Here is a 14,800-nt window from a genome sequence, read left to right as displayed (position 1 = left end):
AAACCAATTAGAGTATGAACACTAATACTGATGTGTATGTACAAAGGTATGAGGTATATATAGAAAAGTACACAGTCTCCCTTGCTGTGAAAATATTTGCTAACTTCTTAAGGACCTGATTACAACTAACATAGCTTAAGCACCTCGGAAACAATCTCAGCCTTTCTTTACTTGATAAAGTTCAACATGTTACGTGCTGACTCCCCACATCCTTAAGTTATCTGATATCTGCAAGTTATCTATGAGTTATCCACACAATGCTTTTTCCTCCTATTGTGTGTTCTAAGCTAAAAATTACCTTGAGATCTTTAAAAATCCTATTAGAATGACTTCAAATTAACTTTTATGAAAACAACAACAGAATAATTCCTAAATAGAAGTTACCTGTTTGGAGACTGCTTTTCAATGACAAGCAAAAACATATTAAAAAAATTCAATAAATCAATCCACCGCTCTAATTCCTTTGAAGAAAAGGTTTCAATTCAGTCTGCTTTTCTGCTCTTCTTAAAACAGAAAATACTGCTTAACTGATTTTTTTTCTGTCTCTGACAGTGCTGCATCATGAACATCTTTTTCCAAGCATTATGTTCCCAATATTTTAAAGACTAACTGCTTGATCATGTAATTGTTTTCTTCTACTGCAGATCTGTGAAAAGTCTAATTGCTGCAAATTTACACCTGGGATCAGTGTGCTGTGAACTAGTTCATTGATTCGGACCTATTAAGAACACAGGAAATACTCTAAAGTAATTTAGAATCAGATTAATCTTAACAAACTTTATAAAGGTACAGTAAGCAGAGCTGTCTGCCTAAACTCACTAAGAGCAATAAACAGGCAATTTTGAAGTTCAATTTATAGCCTGTAACTGTTGACTGAGACACGAGATGTGGGTGTCCAGCAGTTGCCTCGATAAATACTATCTTTAGCTTCAAAGTAATAACCTCTGTAAGGGTAATAATTAACTTCATAGTAATATTTCTTTTGGTAACCAGTGACTCAACTCTTCAGTAAAACTAGTTATTCTATAAGCTGATGTTTACTGAACCTTTTCAAAGATAGCAAGAATCTTCAGTGCATGTATATTTTAGAAAAGTGATTATAGGGGTAGACCCAGACAGATTGTGATGGGGGCTTTTACCCAGCCAACGCTCTCATCTGTAAACAATTTGCATAAAAAATGTAACCCACCCAACTAAACCTACACTCTCTGTTAATTTGCCAACTGCTTTCTGCAGAAAGATTTTTTTCTTACCCTGAAGCACAGATCTATAATCCTTTGCCAACAACATAATTCATAAAAAAAGTATTTCAGGTGAACAAACCTGACTGTGAATGCACTCTCCAAAGACACATGGTCATCAAGGTAAGTAATTAGACAGTAACGTACATCTTTTACTGATGATGGTACTTTTACATCAGGTAATATTCCCTGCATCAACTCTTCCTTGTTAATTTTAGGTGTCCAGTTAACCTAAAATTGAAATTTCTCATATGAATCAAAGCTAAATTACTAATGACTAGCTATGTAATACATCTGTGTTCATTCTAAATATGCTGAAGTAATATACAACAATAAAAGCTTTCAGTGGAAAGCCTGTGTATTTCCCAACTGTAACCAATGCTACCTTTCCAAATACAGAAAATTACTCAAAAAACCCCCCTAAACACAAACCAAACAACGCGAAACACATATTAAGTTTCTCTCATCTATCTTGAGTTAGGAAAGATCTGATTCTGAAAAACCTTACCAAAAAGTGTCACATATTTGGTGAAGCTCTGCCTTTGTATTAGGCTTCACATATACAGAGGGATTTAACACACAGAGGGATACAACAGGTAAGCAAATCTTCATGAAGGAACAAGCCTATTCAAGGTTCCCAAATGTTTGAAAAAAAACAACAAACCAAACCAAACCAAACCACAACCCAGATCTGAAGAATCGTAACTATGTGAGAATTATTTCACTGTGTTTAAAAGAAGCACTGGAATCTACTAACCTGCTTTTCATAATACCACCCTGAAGCATTATTTCACATTTCATTAAACAGCATTCTCATTAAGGATACAATTTTAACAAAATTATTTAAAAATTTTATTAAGCAGAGGGTGGCAATCCCATGTTTAATGAGTCTTGAGGAATATTATTTCATATTCTGGTGTCTATGGATTTTACAGAATCAGCATTACATCTCTCCTCTACACTATGCTGCTGTTTACTCAAAAGTACTTGCCTTGATTTTTTCTGCCAGAGCTGAAGTTATGTTTATTTCCCTTTCTGCTTCGTCATACATCTGAAATATAAGGTTGCGCATGACATCACCAGCAACCCAATTAATTTCATCCTGATGTTTAATTTGAATAGCTTTTTGTCCATCCATACTTAAGACTTGTAGTCTTGCAACATGACTGCTAGGAAGAAGTTTAATAATCTTTTCCACTGGCGGCACATCTTTACAACTCTATGCATGGGGGAAAAAAAAGATGGATATAATTAAGATATTAATTATACATATATGCATACATATCACTCCACAATAGTCTATGGCATTACTCTGGATTACCAGGTGTGAGCAGGTGTACAAAAATGAAATCAGCTTGACTTGTCAAAAGTAAAACAAAAAGCATATGCTTTACAACTTTTAGCAGATACTGGAATTGATGCTCCCTATTTAGAAAAGGCTTTCTATTCCAAAAGCATAGTATTATACAAGTTACAAAATACTTCTTTAGAGTAATCCTAAGTATTCTTTCAGATAGGTCATCTTGCCATATTATTATTTGTTTAAGTATTTTTCAGTGTAAAACATCACACTCTTATTTTCCCCTCACTACAAGAGAGCAGAGGTGTTCAACAGCACTTAAACAATTCAAACTTCAAGAGCTTTAAGACTGAAATGTTACAAAAAGCTACCGATTTTTAACCTTGCAAAAAACATGTCCTTCACTAAAGTTTTGGTGAACATGTTGCCATGTCTATTCTGGTTCTAAATGTTTATGGAATGAAATCTGTAAATAAGTTGTGTCAGTCAAAGTGTTTGTAATACATGATTCTTGTTCAGTTTGACTGTTCTACCTCTTCCTTGACACCATTAAACTAATTTTTGGAACATAATTTTGTTGGTCTTACACTTTCACTACTATTTGTCAGAATGATCCAGGGAGTAAAAAAGCAGAAGAAAAATCCTGGAAATAATGCAATTTTGAAACACTTCAGGGATTCAAGAAATAAAGAGTAAGGTGAAGAAAAAAATGGAAGAAATTCCTTGTCTTTTTATGATTTCCCAGAGAGGAAAAAGGGCAGCCACCTGATTATCACACTTACGGTAACTAAAAGAGTAACTTTTAGGGGTTAAGTTGATTCATAAAAAACTTCACTACGCTAGCAACTGTTTTCAGTCTTTCGTTCCTCCAAACATCCCAATCAATACTTACAAGTATTTCAATCCTTGCTTTCAGCATCTGGTCTTTCTTGATATTTTGTACATGTATAACTGGACCAGTTAAAATGTTTGTTCCTGCATTACTGCAGTCCACAGAATACACAGGAAGGTTTGAAGCACCTAAAAACTAAAATGCAAAATTGAAATTCAGGTTTCTTTTACAGATGTACTAGGATTATTCCAGAAATTGTTATCTGTGCAAGTCCAAATACATATAGGATTATTTCCAAATAAATTTGATAGGTTTCAGTTTTCCAAAAGCCTTCAAGACCAACACCTATATTGTTTTGCAGGTGATGAGAGATGCATGGGAGAAAGGAAGAAGTTACAGGAGTAAAATTTATTATCTATTCAGCTGTTTTTTACCAACACATAAACACTAGTCTCCTTTGCCATTATAGCAATGAATTTAATTAAGTTGTTAAGTAAACCTCCTTTTCATTAATTTTCTAAAAATTACACATTAAATAGAACTTAAGCATCGAGTTCAACAGGTCATCACACTATTGCAGACCCAGACTGCAGAAAGAGAATGCATGCACGTAAGTGTAAATGGAATGTTGCCTATTTTGCAGTGGGTGAAACATTTTTGTTTGTTTACCTGGTTTTTATCTTTAAAAAAAAATAATCAAAAGTAGGCTGTACGAAGTTTTTTCCTGACCAAATTTTAGCATTGCATATAACAAATATGACCTAAAATACTGTAAAACAGTACCTATATATCCCCATATAATTTTCTCTTCCATTTCGGAGACCAGGTTCCCCTGATTCTGAAACTTACTGAATGACTCATAACAGATGAGGCAAGAGAGTCACAGTTATGGCTGCCATGCCAGAGAAGCTTCAAAAGCATTATTAAAGACAACAAATTCTACCTAGATGCCAAAATATGCTCATTTCCCAGCCATTTAAAAAGCAAGTAGCAAAACACTTACAACAGACCTAATAAAAATGTAGTTTACCTTACAATGAACTATCAACTTTGGCTGTGCTGTTATATTTCCTGATTCATCCAGAACTTCAACCTGAAAGGGGAAAGCTGTGCCATTTTCAATTTTGAGAATTTCAGAATCTGGTTTCACTTTCAGTTGATGAGGGGGGCCTGAAAAAACACACAACTGCAGTGGTTATACTTCTGATAACCTGTGAAAAACTGGATTTCAGTTTTTGCCATCTCAGTAAGTTTTTAAAGCCAAGCTACCAAAATACTTGTGTTAACGAGTTCTAGACACTTCCTGTCCTTCAGTACATACCACCTGTCAATCTTTTGAATTAATCCAGTAACGAATGGCTAGACAAACATGATGAACTTCACATAAAAGGTGTAAATACATGAGATAGGGCTATCTACATACTCTACAGACTTTACATTATCAAAAGACTTTACATTAATCAAAAAGAATCTTGGAGTTTTCTCCTGACATGTTAATAGCAAAGATGTGTTAAGGCATCTGATCAATCATCATGTGCAGCAGTTTAATTACCAAAGCCATCACAGCAATAACTTGCATGCAAAAAAAAAGCAAAATAAACTTTTGTTGACACTATTTGGACAGTGAAGTGAAGTTGTTCAAGGAATTCTACCCCCTGGAACATATAATAATTTTACCAGTGTTAAAAAAAAAGAGAAGGAAGTACCAGATTACTATTAAAAGACAAGTTCTGAAGGAACAACAAAGGCCATTTTTCAAAAATACCCTTTAGGCATCATTTATTAGCCAGCACATAGGAAGTTTCACCTCAACATGGGGAGAAACTTCTTTACTGTGAGGGTGACAGAGCACTGGCACAGGCTCCCCAGAGAGGTTGTGCAGTCTCCTTCTCCGGAGACATTCAAAACCCGCCTGGATGCGTTCCTGTGTGGCTGCCCTAGGGGATCCTGCTTTGGTGGGCAGGCTGGACTCGATGATCTCTAGAGGTCCCTTCCAACCCCAAACATTCCATGATTCTGATTCAAACTTCCATTTAAAACTCACTTGTTAAAGAACAGTGAAGACTGAAAGAGATTTTATCCATCCTTCCTACAAAAAGAGCTTTAAGAGTCAAGAATAAGTCCGATAAGAAGAAAGAGGTAGTGAAGCATCACCACACTGCCAAAGGCAAAAGATCCCAATGAAGGATGAAGTTGCCTCCAGTTCATGGTAAATAACTTAGCAATACAGTCTGTCTCAAGTCAGATTGTTTCACTTCATCTTCTACATGAAGCTTTAACTTCCCAAAAGAAAAGGAAAAATGGAACAAACTGTGCCTTGTCTGTCAAACAAAGCAATTTCTCTGCAGAATGAGACAGGAAACCCTATTTTTTTGAAACCTGGGAGGACAAAAATCAGTGTTCCAATCATACCTGACCTTCCAAATCCAGAAAAACCCAGGTAAAACAAGGGGTAACAGGTATTACATAAGGGAATCCTCAATACCAAGACATCCACAAAACAAAATTCGGGTAAGGGCAGTGAACTTACAGAATTCTGTATTTCTCTCTGGCATTATGATGAAGTCAACATGTAACACTAAAAATTTCAGACACAACTCCAACTGCCACAGCATTCCCCCTTTGCTGGGGTAAAAAAATGAGTAAGATGGTTTCTACAGGCAGAACAGATCAATAGAGTACAAGCTAAAGGGTTTAATTCTGAAGAAAACTGAGAAAGTAGGAAATTCATTCAATTGGTGCTAGGCTTGAAAAAGATTTAAAATAATTAAAAAATAAGTGAATAATCAGTCTCAAGCAAGCAGATACATTCTGGCTCCTAGAATAACAGACAAGATTAGGCTGCAAGTTTGATGTTACTCCTGCCAGGAACGGCATGCCTATAGCTTTACTTGGTTTCAATCATCAATGGGATCAGCTAGATTACCCTTTTTTATGCCTCACTAGATATTCTACCTTATTGGGAGAAGCATTTAATTATTAGTTTCTCAGTGAAGTTTGACAGAAATTCACTACATATTTTAAGGATACTTACCAGGCTGCAATCTTATTTTAAAGCTTTGTGTGTCTTCTTTCAAACCAGGAAGCGTAATCTTCATATTAAAGTTCTAATGGAAAGAATTAAATATTAACCTTAAACAAATCCAGATCATAAATTATCTCTCATAGTCACGTCAATTCATATATATGTAAATTTCAGAAGCCTATCCAAATTTTTTTCAAGATTTGCATGTTTAAACTACATGGCTCTGAAGCCATTAAAAACAACTTGAGATTTCCTGCTTAGAGGCTGTTTCAGCAGGGAAAAAAATACATCAGTTTAAAAAAAAATTATTTTTAAAGAAAGGGTCTACAAGTTCTGTGTTCATTTTCCTTAGCTGATCGCCTGAAGCAAGGCAGCAGAATTACTATCCATGCACTGCCGTAGACCTGCACTAATAAAACTGATTCTGACATTAAAATCAGAGAATGGAGCACTTAAATTAATAATCTTTAAAGCTCCAATTTTAAAAATCTATTTGCACTGCAGATATGTGAATTTCATATTTTATATACTTGATAATTGAGACTATTCATTTGCAGTTCATGAATTTTCATTTTTACCGCCTCTGGAAAGGTTTAGTTTCACAACCACGGCTTACACCCCTCCCATTGCTTGACAGGGCGCAGGTGTGACACAAACACGTTGCAGACTGGATGAAAACTGTTGGGCAATTCTTTTGGTTTGCTGGGTAAGGGAAGCAGAAAGGGCAACGAGGCCTGGGCAGGTCTATCACGACTGCAGCCACATCACACACCGGAGGTCCTCAGCTCATGGCCACCCAGGTGCATGAAAGTCTCCAGCTCTGCCCAGCCGACCCTACTGGTCTGCCTACAAGCCAAGCAACACATATAAGTTGGAGCCCCATTAAACCTAATGGTGAATCTTGAGAAAAAAGGAAGGCAAAATATACTGAAGTTACATGTTGGTGGATTGGAGAGGAGGGGGGAAAAGGGAAAAAAAAAGAAACAGGAGGTGGGCAGTAAGGGAAGAGAAAGAAAGGAAAAGTAATGTAGGACATAATAGGAAACCAGTACAGGTGACAGCTGCTGTTTAATGTTAGTAAGTTGAATTCTTCAGTAGTTCATTCAATCAAGTTTTGTATGCATGCAGTAGACACTCCTCCTATGCTCCCTTTCTTTTAGTTTCAAACCCATTTCTGCAATGCTACTTTGTTACTTAATACTCTGTCAATACTGCACAGTCTTCAGGCCAAGTTGGACGGAGCCTTGAGTAGCCTGGTCTAGTTGAGAGGCGTCCCTGCCCATGACAGGGAGGTTGGACTAGATGATCTCTAAGGTCCCTTCCAGCCTGGGCCATTCTATGATTCTATGATCTAACTGATCAGTTTATGTCTTTAACTTTCCTTTCAATCTTTCAATATTTGTTTCCTCTGGGGAAGTTCTTGTCCCTTATCCTTAATGATCCCTTTAGTTACTTTCATTTTGCGTTCAAGTCTGCTTCTATGTATACTGCAGTACTTTAAAATTATGAAGATGAATTAAAAAAATAATTTTCCTTTTTTAAACTCCTTTTCTCATTCATTCCTTGACTGTACTGGAAATCCTGAAAGGGAGCATTCTTCTTGATATTGCTTACACACTTGCCTTAACATTTTCTCTTTCATTCCACCTACAATCAGAACATACTTTTCCCTGTTTTGACTGGTTTGGGTGAAATTAAATCAATGACTACATAAGTAAACGAAGTCTGCTTCTCTTAGTTCTCTAGGAATCTCTTCACTGGTGACTGATATTCTGTACTTCCTGTCTCAATCAAGTTTCCCTTCTCCATTTGGCACGATTATTCCTGTAATGTTTTCTTCCTTACTCCCTTCTCCAAAACCCAGTAACTTTAATTTATTCCATGATCTTTATTTTTCCCTTTTTGTTCTCTCAATCACTTCCTCCTTCTACGCTCTTTCCAGGCTCCTACTACTAGCTGCTTCTCTATTCTAGCTGTTCTGAAAACATTTCAAAAATAACTTTTAAGGTGCTGAACATTTATCCTGAGTGCTCCTCTACTTCTTTAAATTAAGCACTGAAAATTACACTGTATTTATGTTGTTTTTAATCTGCTGTCCCACAATCCTTTTTGCCATTACTTTTCATTGCCATCTTAAACAGTTTTTCCTCATATAAATTAGAACCGCTACTCTCAGTGTCAGTTCTTGCACTGACTCCAACATTTTATGCAATTAAACAGCGTGAGAAAATAACAGCCTGTCTTTTCCATTATTTTCCATCTGCCCTCCAGTTTTCAGCAAGCATGTATATGCTTCCTCTTCTCTTTACACACTTTTCTATCAGCAAAGTTATTTTCTTTTTTTTAAGCAACAATAGCAATAGTGTAATGAGGTATCTTCAGCTACCTCAGTTGCCAGCTTTGTCCTTACTATGCTAGACTGCAAGACTAAATGAAAGGATTTGGACTTGGTTAGCATACTGTGTAAATATGCCATTATCATGATTTAGAAGTTATTTAAACAAGTCTTAAAATCTTTTTTTTTTATCAGAAGCATTAAGATCTGTTTTATGAAAGACATCTTTTTAGCATGTAACATACGCTTTTGCATTTACAGTAAATTAGCAGTCTGATGAGGTGCTGAGAATCTGTTAGTAACATGTTGGATCTGGATTACATCTATTTGCTACAGAAGTGAAAATAGCAGTCTGGAAACATCTAGAGAAGCTTGAGTAGTTACCACTCATATGAACTGTTACTACTCATCATCTCAACTACCAGAACGAAAGATTTCATTGCTCCCTATGTTACTTCAGTACAAAAGTCCAGAGGATGATTTGGCCTAAACCAATTCCAGCGCCAGTTTAAACTAAGACAGCTGATCTAGCATGCTGGGTGCACTCTGCCACAATCCACATATTGCTCAGCCCCTCCAGCTCCAGTCTCAACAGCCAACAGAGTGCAGCTGTGGGACAGAAAAATGGCTCCAGGTAGAGCTGTAAGAGAGCATTTGAAAACATCCCAAGAAATACTTGTAGTCATTAGTGTAGACCAAACTTAACACTATGTGACAAACCATTTTACTCAAAAATTACTTGTGCTGCGGTAATTTTTTAAAAGACATGTTACTTCAAGCTTAAATTCATTAGCCTACCTTGCCCTGGCAACTATTTACACAGCCTTTAGCAGTGACACCCTTAATGATGCACTTTGGTCCTGCAGTTATTTCTTCATACTGCAATGTCAGTCCACTAGAAAAATGTGTAGAAAACAAAACAGAATCAACTTAAAAATAAACAGAGTTTTTAAATATACACGATACTTCCAGATATTCTTATGGAACTAAAAGCAAAATTGCTGGCTAATTTATGTGAAAAGTATCCAGTATATATATCACTTGGACAAACCCCAAAGAACTACTACGTTAATGTCACATGAAGAACCGACAAAAAAAAAAATAAAAAAAAAGAGAGAGCTGAATCACCTTGCTTCAAGAATTGGTTTAGTGTCAGTTGTCAACTGTGTTGCATGACCAAATTCATCCTGCAATTCTAAAGGAATATTAAAAGGTACTCCAACTCGAAAAGGAAGCTCCAAAAGACCAACTGAAAATTTCTCTGGTTTGCCCTCTGAAAGAAAATAGGACATTTTTAGAAGGAATTACGAGTGCTCATTGTTTTTTTCTTAATTGAGGCTGTAGTGAAGTTGTTTTCCGCCTCAAAGTAAACAGGCCGATCAGAACATTGTTGTAACAAAAATCACGGTTTATTGAACGACCCTCTTTTTCTAACTTATACTAGCATAAAAACAATAGTTAAAGCATACTAACAGTAGACTGTGGTATAAGAAATGTAACAGGGCAGCCAAACCTTCCAAAATACTTAGAACATCAATACGGCACCTGAAAATGGACAAGTTCCCTGTGGACCGATAGCTCTTTTTAAACATTTAATTGCTTTCATTCTGTTAAATTAAAATGATTCATGCAACAAAACTTATCCCAAATTTGAGAGATAAAGATGAGTATTGATGAGTATTTGAAAAAGAAATTTTAGTGCATCCTTCCTATGAAATCTGGCCCCATCAGATTGACTCCAAGTAGGCACCAAAAATGAGACCACACAGAGCAGTACAAATGGGAGCTTGTACATCAGAGTAATCTTTTGTGGAATCAAGCTGTCTGGGCCAAGTGGCCTTTGAAAAAAAAAACAAACCACAATACAGTGCTGAGCTAAACAGTAGACAAATATACTATAAAATTATTTTGGACTCAAGCTAACAACTACTTTCACTACCTATGGGTGTCATTATCCGGGAGTTTCTTTTGCACTACAGACAGTGAAAATCATGAGGGGAGGAAAAATGTAACCTTTGGTTAGTACCTTGTACTAACCAAAATGATTTATCAACCACACCAACATAAAGACCTCAAACTAAGAATGCCTACAATTTTATTTCTGTGAATGATAAAATGGTAAAATGATTTGACAGTAAAAGAACTTCTGTACTTTCAGAAGTGAGTAACTACCAAAAGAACATGTCTTAATTCACAAAACTTACAGATTGACTTTAACTAGCATTAACGGTAACCTTTTAGCTTACTGAGAAGAATTGTAAACACTGAGCAACAAATTCCTGCTAAATATATAAATAATTTGTTTCTCAAAAAACCTTCTTGATTTCACTTTAGTTCCACACAAATATTGCTATTTTGGAATAACAAGTACAAGATTTATGCCTGCCTCTGAGACAACACAAAGTACTGCAGAAACAAAGACTTGAACTATTCACTTTGCAAGACTGAAAATATAAAAAAAGTGTCAAATTATCTTCTGACTAGATAAAAAGGTAGCAACAGATAGCAAAAGCTGCTTTTGGTCCCCCTTGTGTTAAATCTACCAAACTATTAGGTTCATTAGATTTTCAGAGTGCATATTTCTTTCTGAGGAAATTTGTTCATTTCAATTGTTATGGCCAAAAGAACCTTTAACTGAAGGCTGTTATTCTGGGAAAAGCCACAGTACTACTGGAAAAGAATTTTAAAAATAAAAATGTGATTTTGCTCCTTTTAAGGTTCTCTTTTTACTTTGATAAAGAGATAAAGAAGGAGCAGACAACATTCATTTATTTATTCAGAGAAATAAATATTTTTTTCTTGGAACTTTACATAGGCATCTTGACACTTCAATGCCACGTTTTCAGACATACATTTATAAATAATTACTCTTCTCAAGTAATGCCAAAGATTTTTTCTTTATTGTCATACAAGAACACATTTTCTTTTACTCTGCTAATAGTACTTTTGCAGAAGCTTTTAGAAGAATATGCTACAAAGAACTCTTTTCTGCCTAAAGGGTGTGAATTCAAAGCCTCTAGTTTTGAATGCAAACTATTTTTTCTTGCATCTATTTTATCTTGATCTTCTGGACAGATGTTAGCTCTACAACCTGAACTTGTGATGAAAGTAACCCCTTTAATTTTATATGCAAAGGATTTTTTTTTTTTCCTCCTCTCACCTTGTTCCCCTTGCAGATAAAGCTTACAGAATGGTTGAGATTGGAAAGGTTCTTTGGAAGTCATCTTATTCAACAGCCCTGGCTCATGCAGGGCCAGCTGCCCAGGGCCATGTCCAGCCAGCTTTCGAATATCCTCAAGAACGGAGACTCCATGACCTCTTGGGCAACCTGTGCCAGTGCTCACGCACCCTCACAGAAAAAAGTGTTTCCTGATGTTCTGCATCTCAGGTTGTGCCCTAGCAGGCAGAGCAGCCCTAGCTTTTCCAGCCTTTCTTCATATGAGAGATCTTCTAGTTCCTTCATCATCTTCATAGCCCTTTGCTGGACTCTCTCCAGTATGTTCATGTCTCTGGGTGGTAATGTAACTGGACACAGCACTCCAATGCTGAGTAGAGAGGAGAGATCACCTCCCTCAGCCCACTAGCAACACTCCTAACATGAAGCCCAAGACGCTGTTGGTCTGGAAATATTTTCTTTAAGATGAATTATGATATAGAGAATTGAAAGTCCAAGTATTTTGTTTTTAAATCCTATGAAATATCATTTACAGATAACATTACTCCTTTACAATTTAAAAAAAGGAACAATATTTTATATTTCTGTACAGAAAGAACACTTCAAAGTAGCCTACAGATTTACCCTCTTTTGTAAATGTTGGTCTATTTTTATTTGAAATGAAGTCTTTTCAACAGGAAAAAAGAAATCTTCTTTAGAGAATTGCTTATAAACAAAAACTAACAAGCCACAAGCAGATAAATGCACACAAATAAATTAGGAAGTAAACATCTTAGAGGATGAGAGAAACATTCTGTTACATCCTGTACAGGTACAAGCTGTACCATCTGGTACAAGGCTGTACCAGAAACATGTGACCGTATGCTGTATATCCTGCAATCCTCAACAGTGTCATTAAAATTGGAATCTACACTTTCTTGGGAAGATATGATTAGTAACATACTATTTTAGGCCACATGCATACAAACTAGAGTGGATGCATGGCAAGAGAGAGTACATCAGACGTATTTAACAATATTATTTCTGTACTGGTATTCCAGCAAGTATTTTATGATGATTAATCCAAAAATATGCACCCATTACAAATGAAAGAAAATTTAGTTTTGCATAGAACTCTTTTAACTAAAAAAAAAAAGAGACACACTTCAATATCAACAAGAATATTTTAAAGGCATAATCTGGTTTTGAATGAGTTTATCTCTGGGGTTTACGTATGAAAGCCGGCCTAATGAAAAACAGTTTTATAAAAGAGTATTTATGCCAATGCCATGTGGAAATGGAGTGTTTACAATTAAGTAAGTGTTTGTTTTTATTAAGTACATTTAGTAAAGCTCACATCAGGGAAGAGTTTCCACTTCACATTTTTGTTAAAATGTCTGTATAGCTGAGCCAATACATTACAGGCTAGATCAACATCTACTACACAAAAAATATTTTTTCTTGCAAATACTTCATATTTGACATGCAAATGCTACTACTCAATGCTGAAAAGTATCTTTCAACTAAAACACAAAAAATTTTGATACACAATGAATCAAACAGAAACACTAAAAGTAGAAAATTGTCATGACTGGAATTCTTACCTATAATAGTAAATTTAAATATTTTAGATGGTAGAGGCCTTCCCGCATAAGTATCTGCGTTACTTTCATTCAATACTACTTGCAATTTCAAGGTGTAGTTCCCAAGTTTCTGAAGATTTTCTAAACAGAAATACAAATACAATTAGAAAGCAAAGAACTAAAATTATATATTAACTGAGAATGCTGTATATATTGACTTACCCATTTTTTTAAACCAGTATGGCCATTTGCCTCCATGCTGACTGATATGGGATATTATTTCTTTATTGCCAGTAGGTGCTGAAAAAGAAACAATGAGCTACATGTATTTAGATTTTACACTGTAAGTCTTCATTTTTTCAAGTATTACCATTACTCATTATTAAGTATTGCTATCACTTATAAATATATACAGCAACTGATCAACTTGACAAATGGCCATAACAAATTAGCTTAGATGGGAGCAACGGTAAAAAAAGGTAACTGACTGAATGCGTAATCAAGGAACAAAGAACATTCCTTTGTTGCTCCATATTATTGTATCTGTTGTTATAAACATTATGACACATGGAAAAAGAGAACACACCGAAATTTTGAGGTGTTTTTTAAGTGACTGGCTCTAAAACCTAAGATAAATACAGGAATAAGATTTATTGTTTGAAGCTTCAAGAGGCAGCTGTTTTCCACAATATATTTTACAATAAATACGGAATATGACTGCAATAAGACCACATAGAAACAAAAAAAAAATGCAGTAAAAATATATGTTGTTCCATACTAAGTATGATTATTTCAGATTCTGTTCCAGCACCAAATCGTATACATAAGGTAAAGTACGAGTTGTCCATTTTCTTAGGTTTTGTTCTTTAAATATGTAATTCTGGAGGTACTGGGTTATTAAATTTTGATGGTGTTCTGTGGTAAGAGCTAGTTCACTTTTCTCTCTTTTTTTTTTCCACTTTTGGTAGTTACACTGAGAAAACAGAAATTCTCCAGTGAAAGCCGTTTTCCTACTGCAGTGTTAACTGCCACCAAGTTAAACTGAAAGTCTCTCTGTATTATGCAAGCTGCACACTTGGAAGATGCACATCTTTCTTCCCCGAAACAGACAATCTAAGGTGGAAATTTATCCATAGGTAGTGAAGAAAGTCTTAATACGTCTGTGCATATTGATACACAAAAAACTACAATAAAACAAATGGGATCTTGGAAGGGAACAAATTAGACAGCCCTGACTTTTAAAGGCAGGGCTGTTACGTTCCCATGTTCTCTTCTGAAAAAGGAGACAATCCCAAGAGTAGTTCTGCACAAGGAAGTTATGTCTCTGTGA

General features: G+C 35.5%; 1 protein-coding gene across 1 annotated transcript in view; it reads right to left on the bottom strand.

Annotated features, from left to right (window-relative positions):
• SMCHD1 (structural maintenance of chromosomes flexible hinge domain containing 1) overlaps window positions 1–14,800 on the bottom strand; it is a gene marked incomplete at its 5' end in the record, with an annotated part of 54,618 nt that overhangs the window by 28,407 nt on the left and 11,411 nt on the right. Inside the window, 9 exons of the mRNA XM_009875433.1 lie at window positions 1,324–1,472; window positions 2,233–2,460; window positions 3,434–3,568; window positions 4,404–4,543; window positions 6,408–6,480; window positions 9,532–9,628; window positions 9,862–10,006; window positions 13,492–13,611; window positions 13,693–13,770. Of these exons, the coding sequence (XP_009873735.1) occupies window positions 1,324–1,472; window positions 2,233–2,460; window positions 3,434–3,568; window positions 4,404–4,543; window positions 6,408–6,480; window positions 9,532–9,628; window positions 9,862–10,006; window positions 13,492–13,611; window positions 13,693–13,770 (1,165 nt within the window). The remainder of the gene's footprint in view (window positions 1–1,323; window positions 1,473–2,232; window positions 2,461–3,433; window positions 3,569–4,403; window positions 4,544–6,407; window positions 6,481–9,531; window positions 9,629–9,861; window positions 10,007–13,491; window positions 13,612–13,692; window positions 13,771–14,800) is intronic.

The sequence above is a fragment of the Apaloderma vittatum genome, unplaced genomic scaffold (assembly GCF_000703405.1).
Source record: "Apaloderma vittatum isolate BGI_N311 unplaced genomic scaffold, ASM70340v1 scaffold4308, whole genome shotgun sequence".
Lineage (NCBI taxonomy): Eukaryota > Metazoa > Chordata > Aves > Trogoniformes > Trogonidae > Apaloderma > Apaloderma vittatum.
Note: the sequence above shows the minus strand (reverse complement) of the source record. Positions and strands in the feature narration are given on the sequence as shown.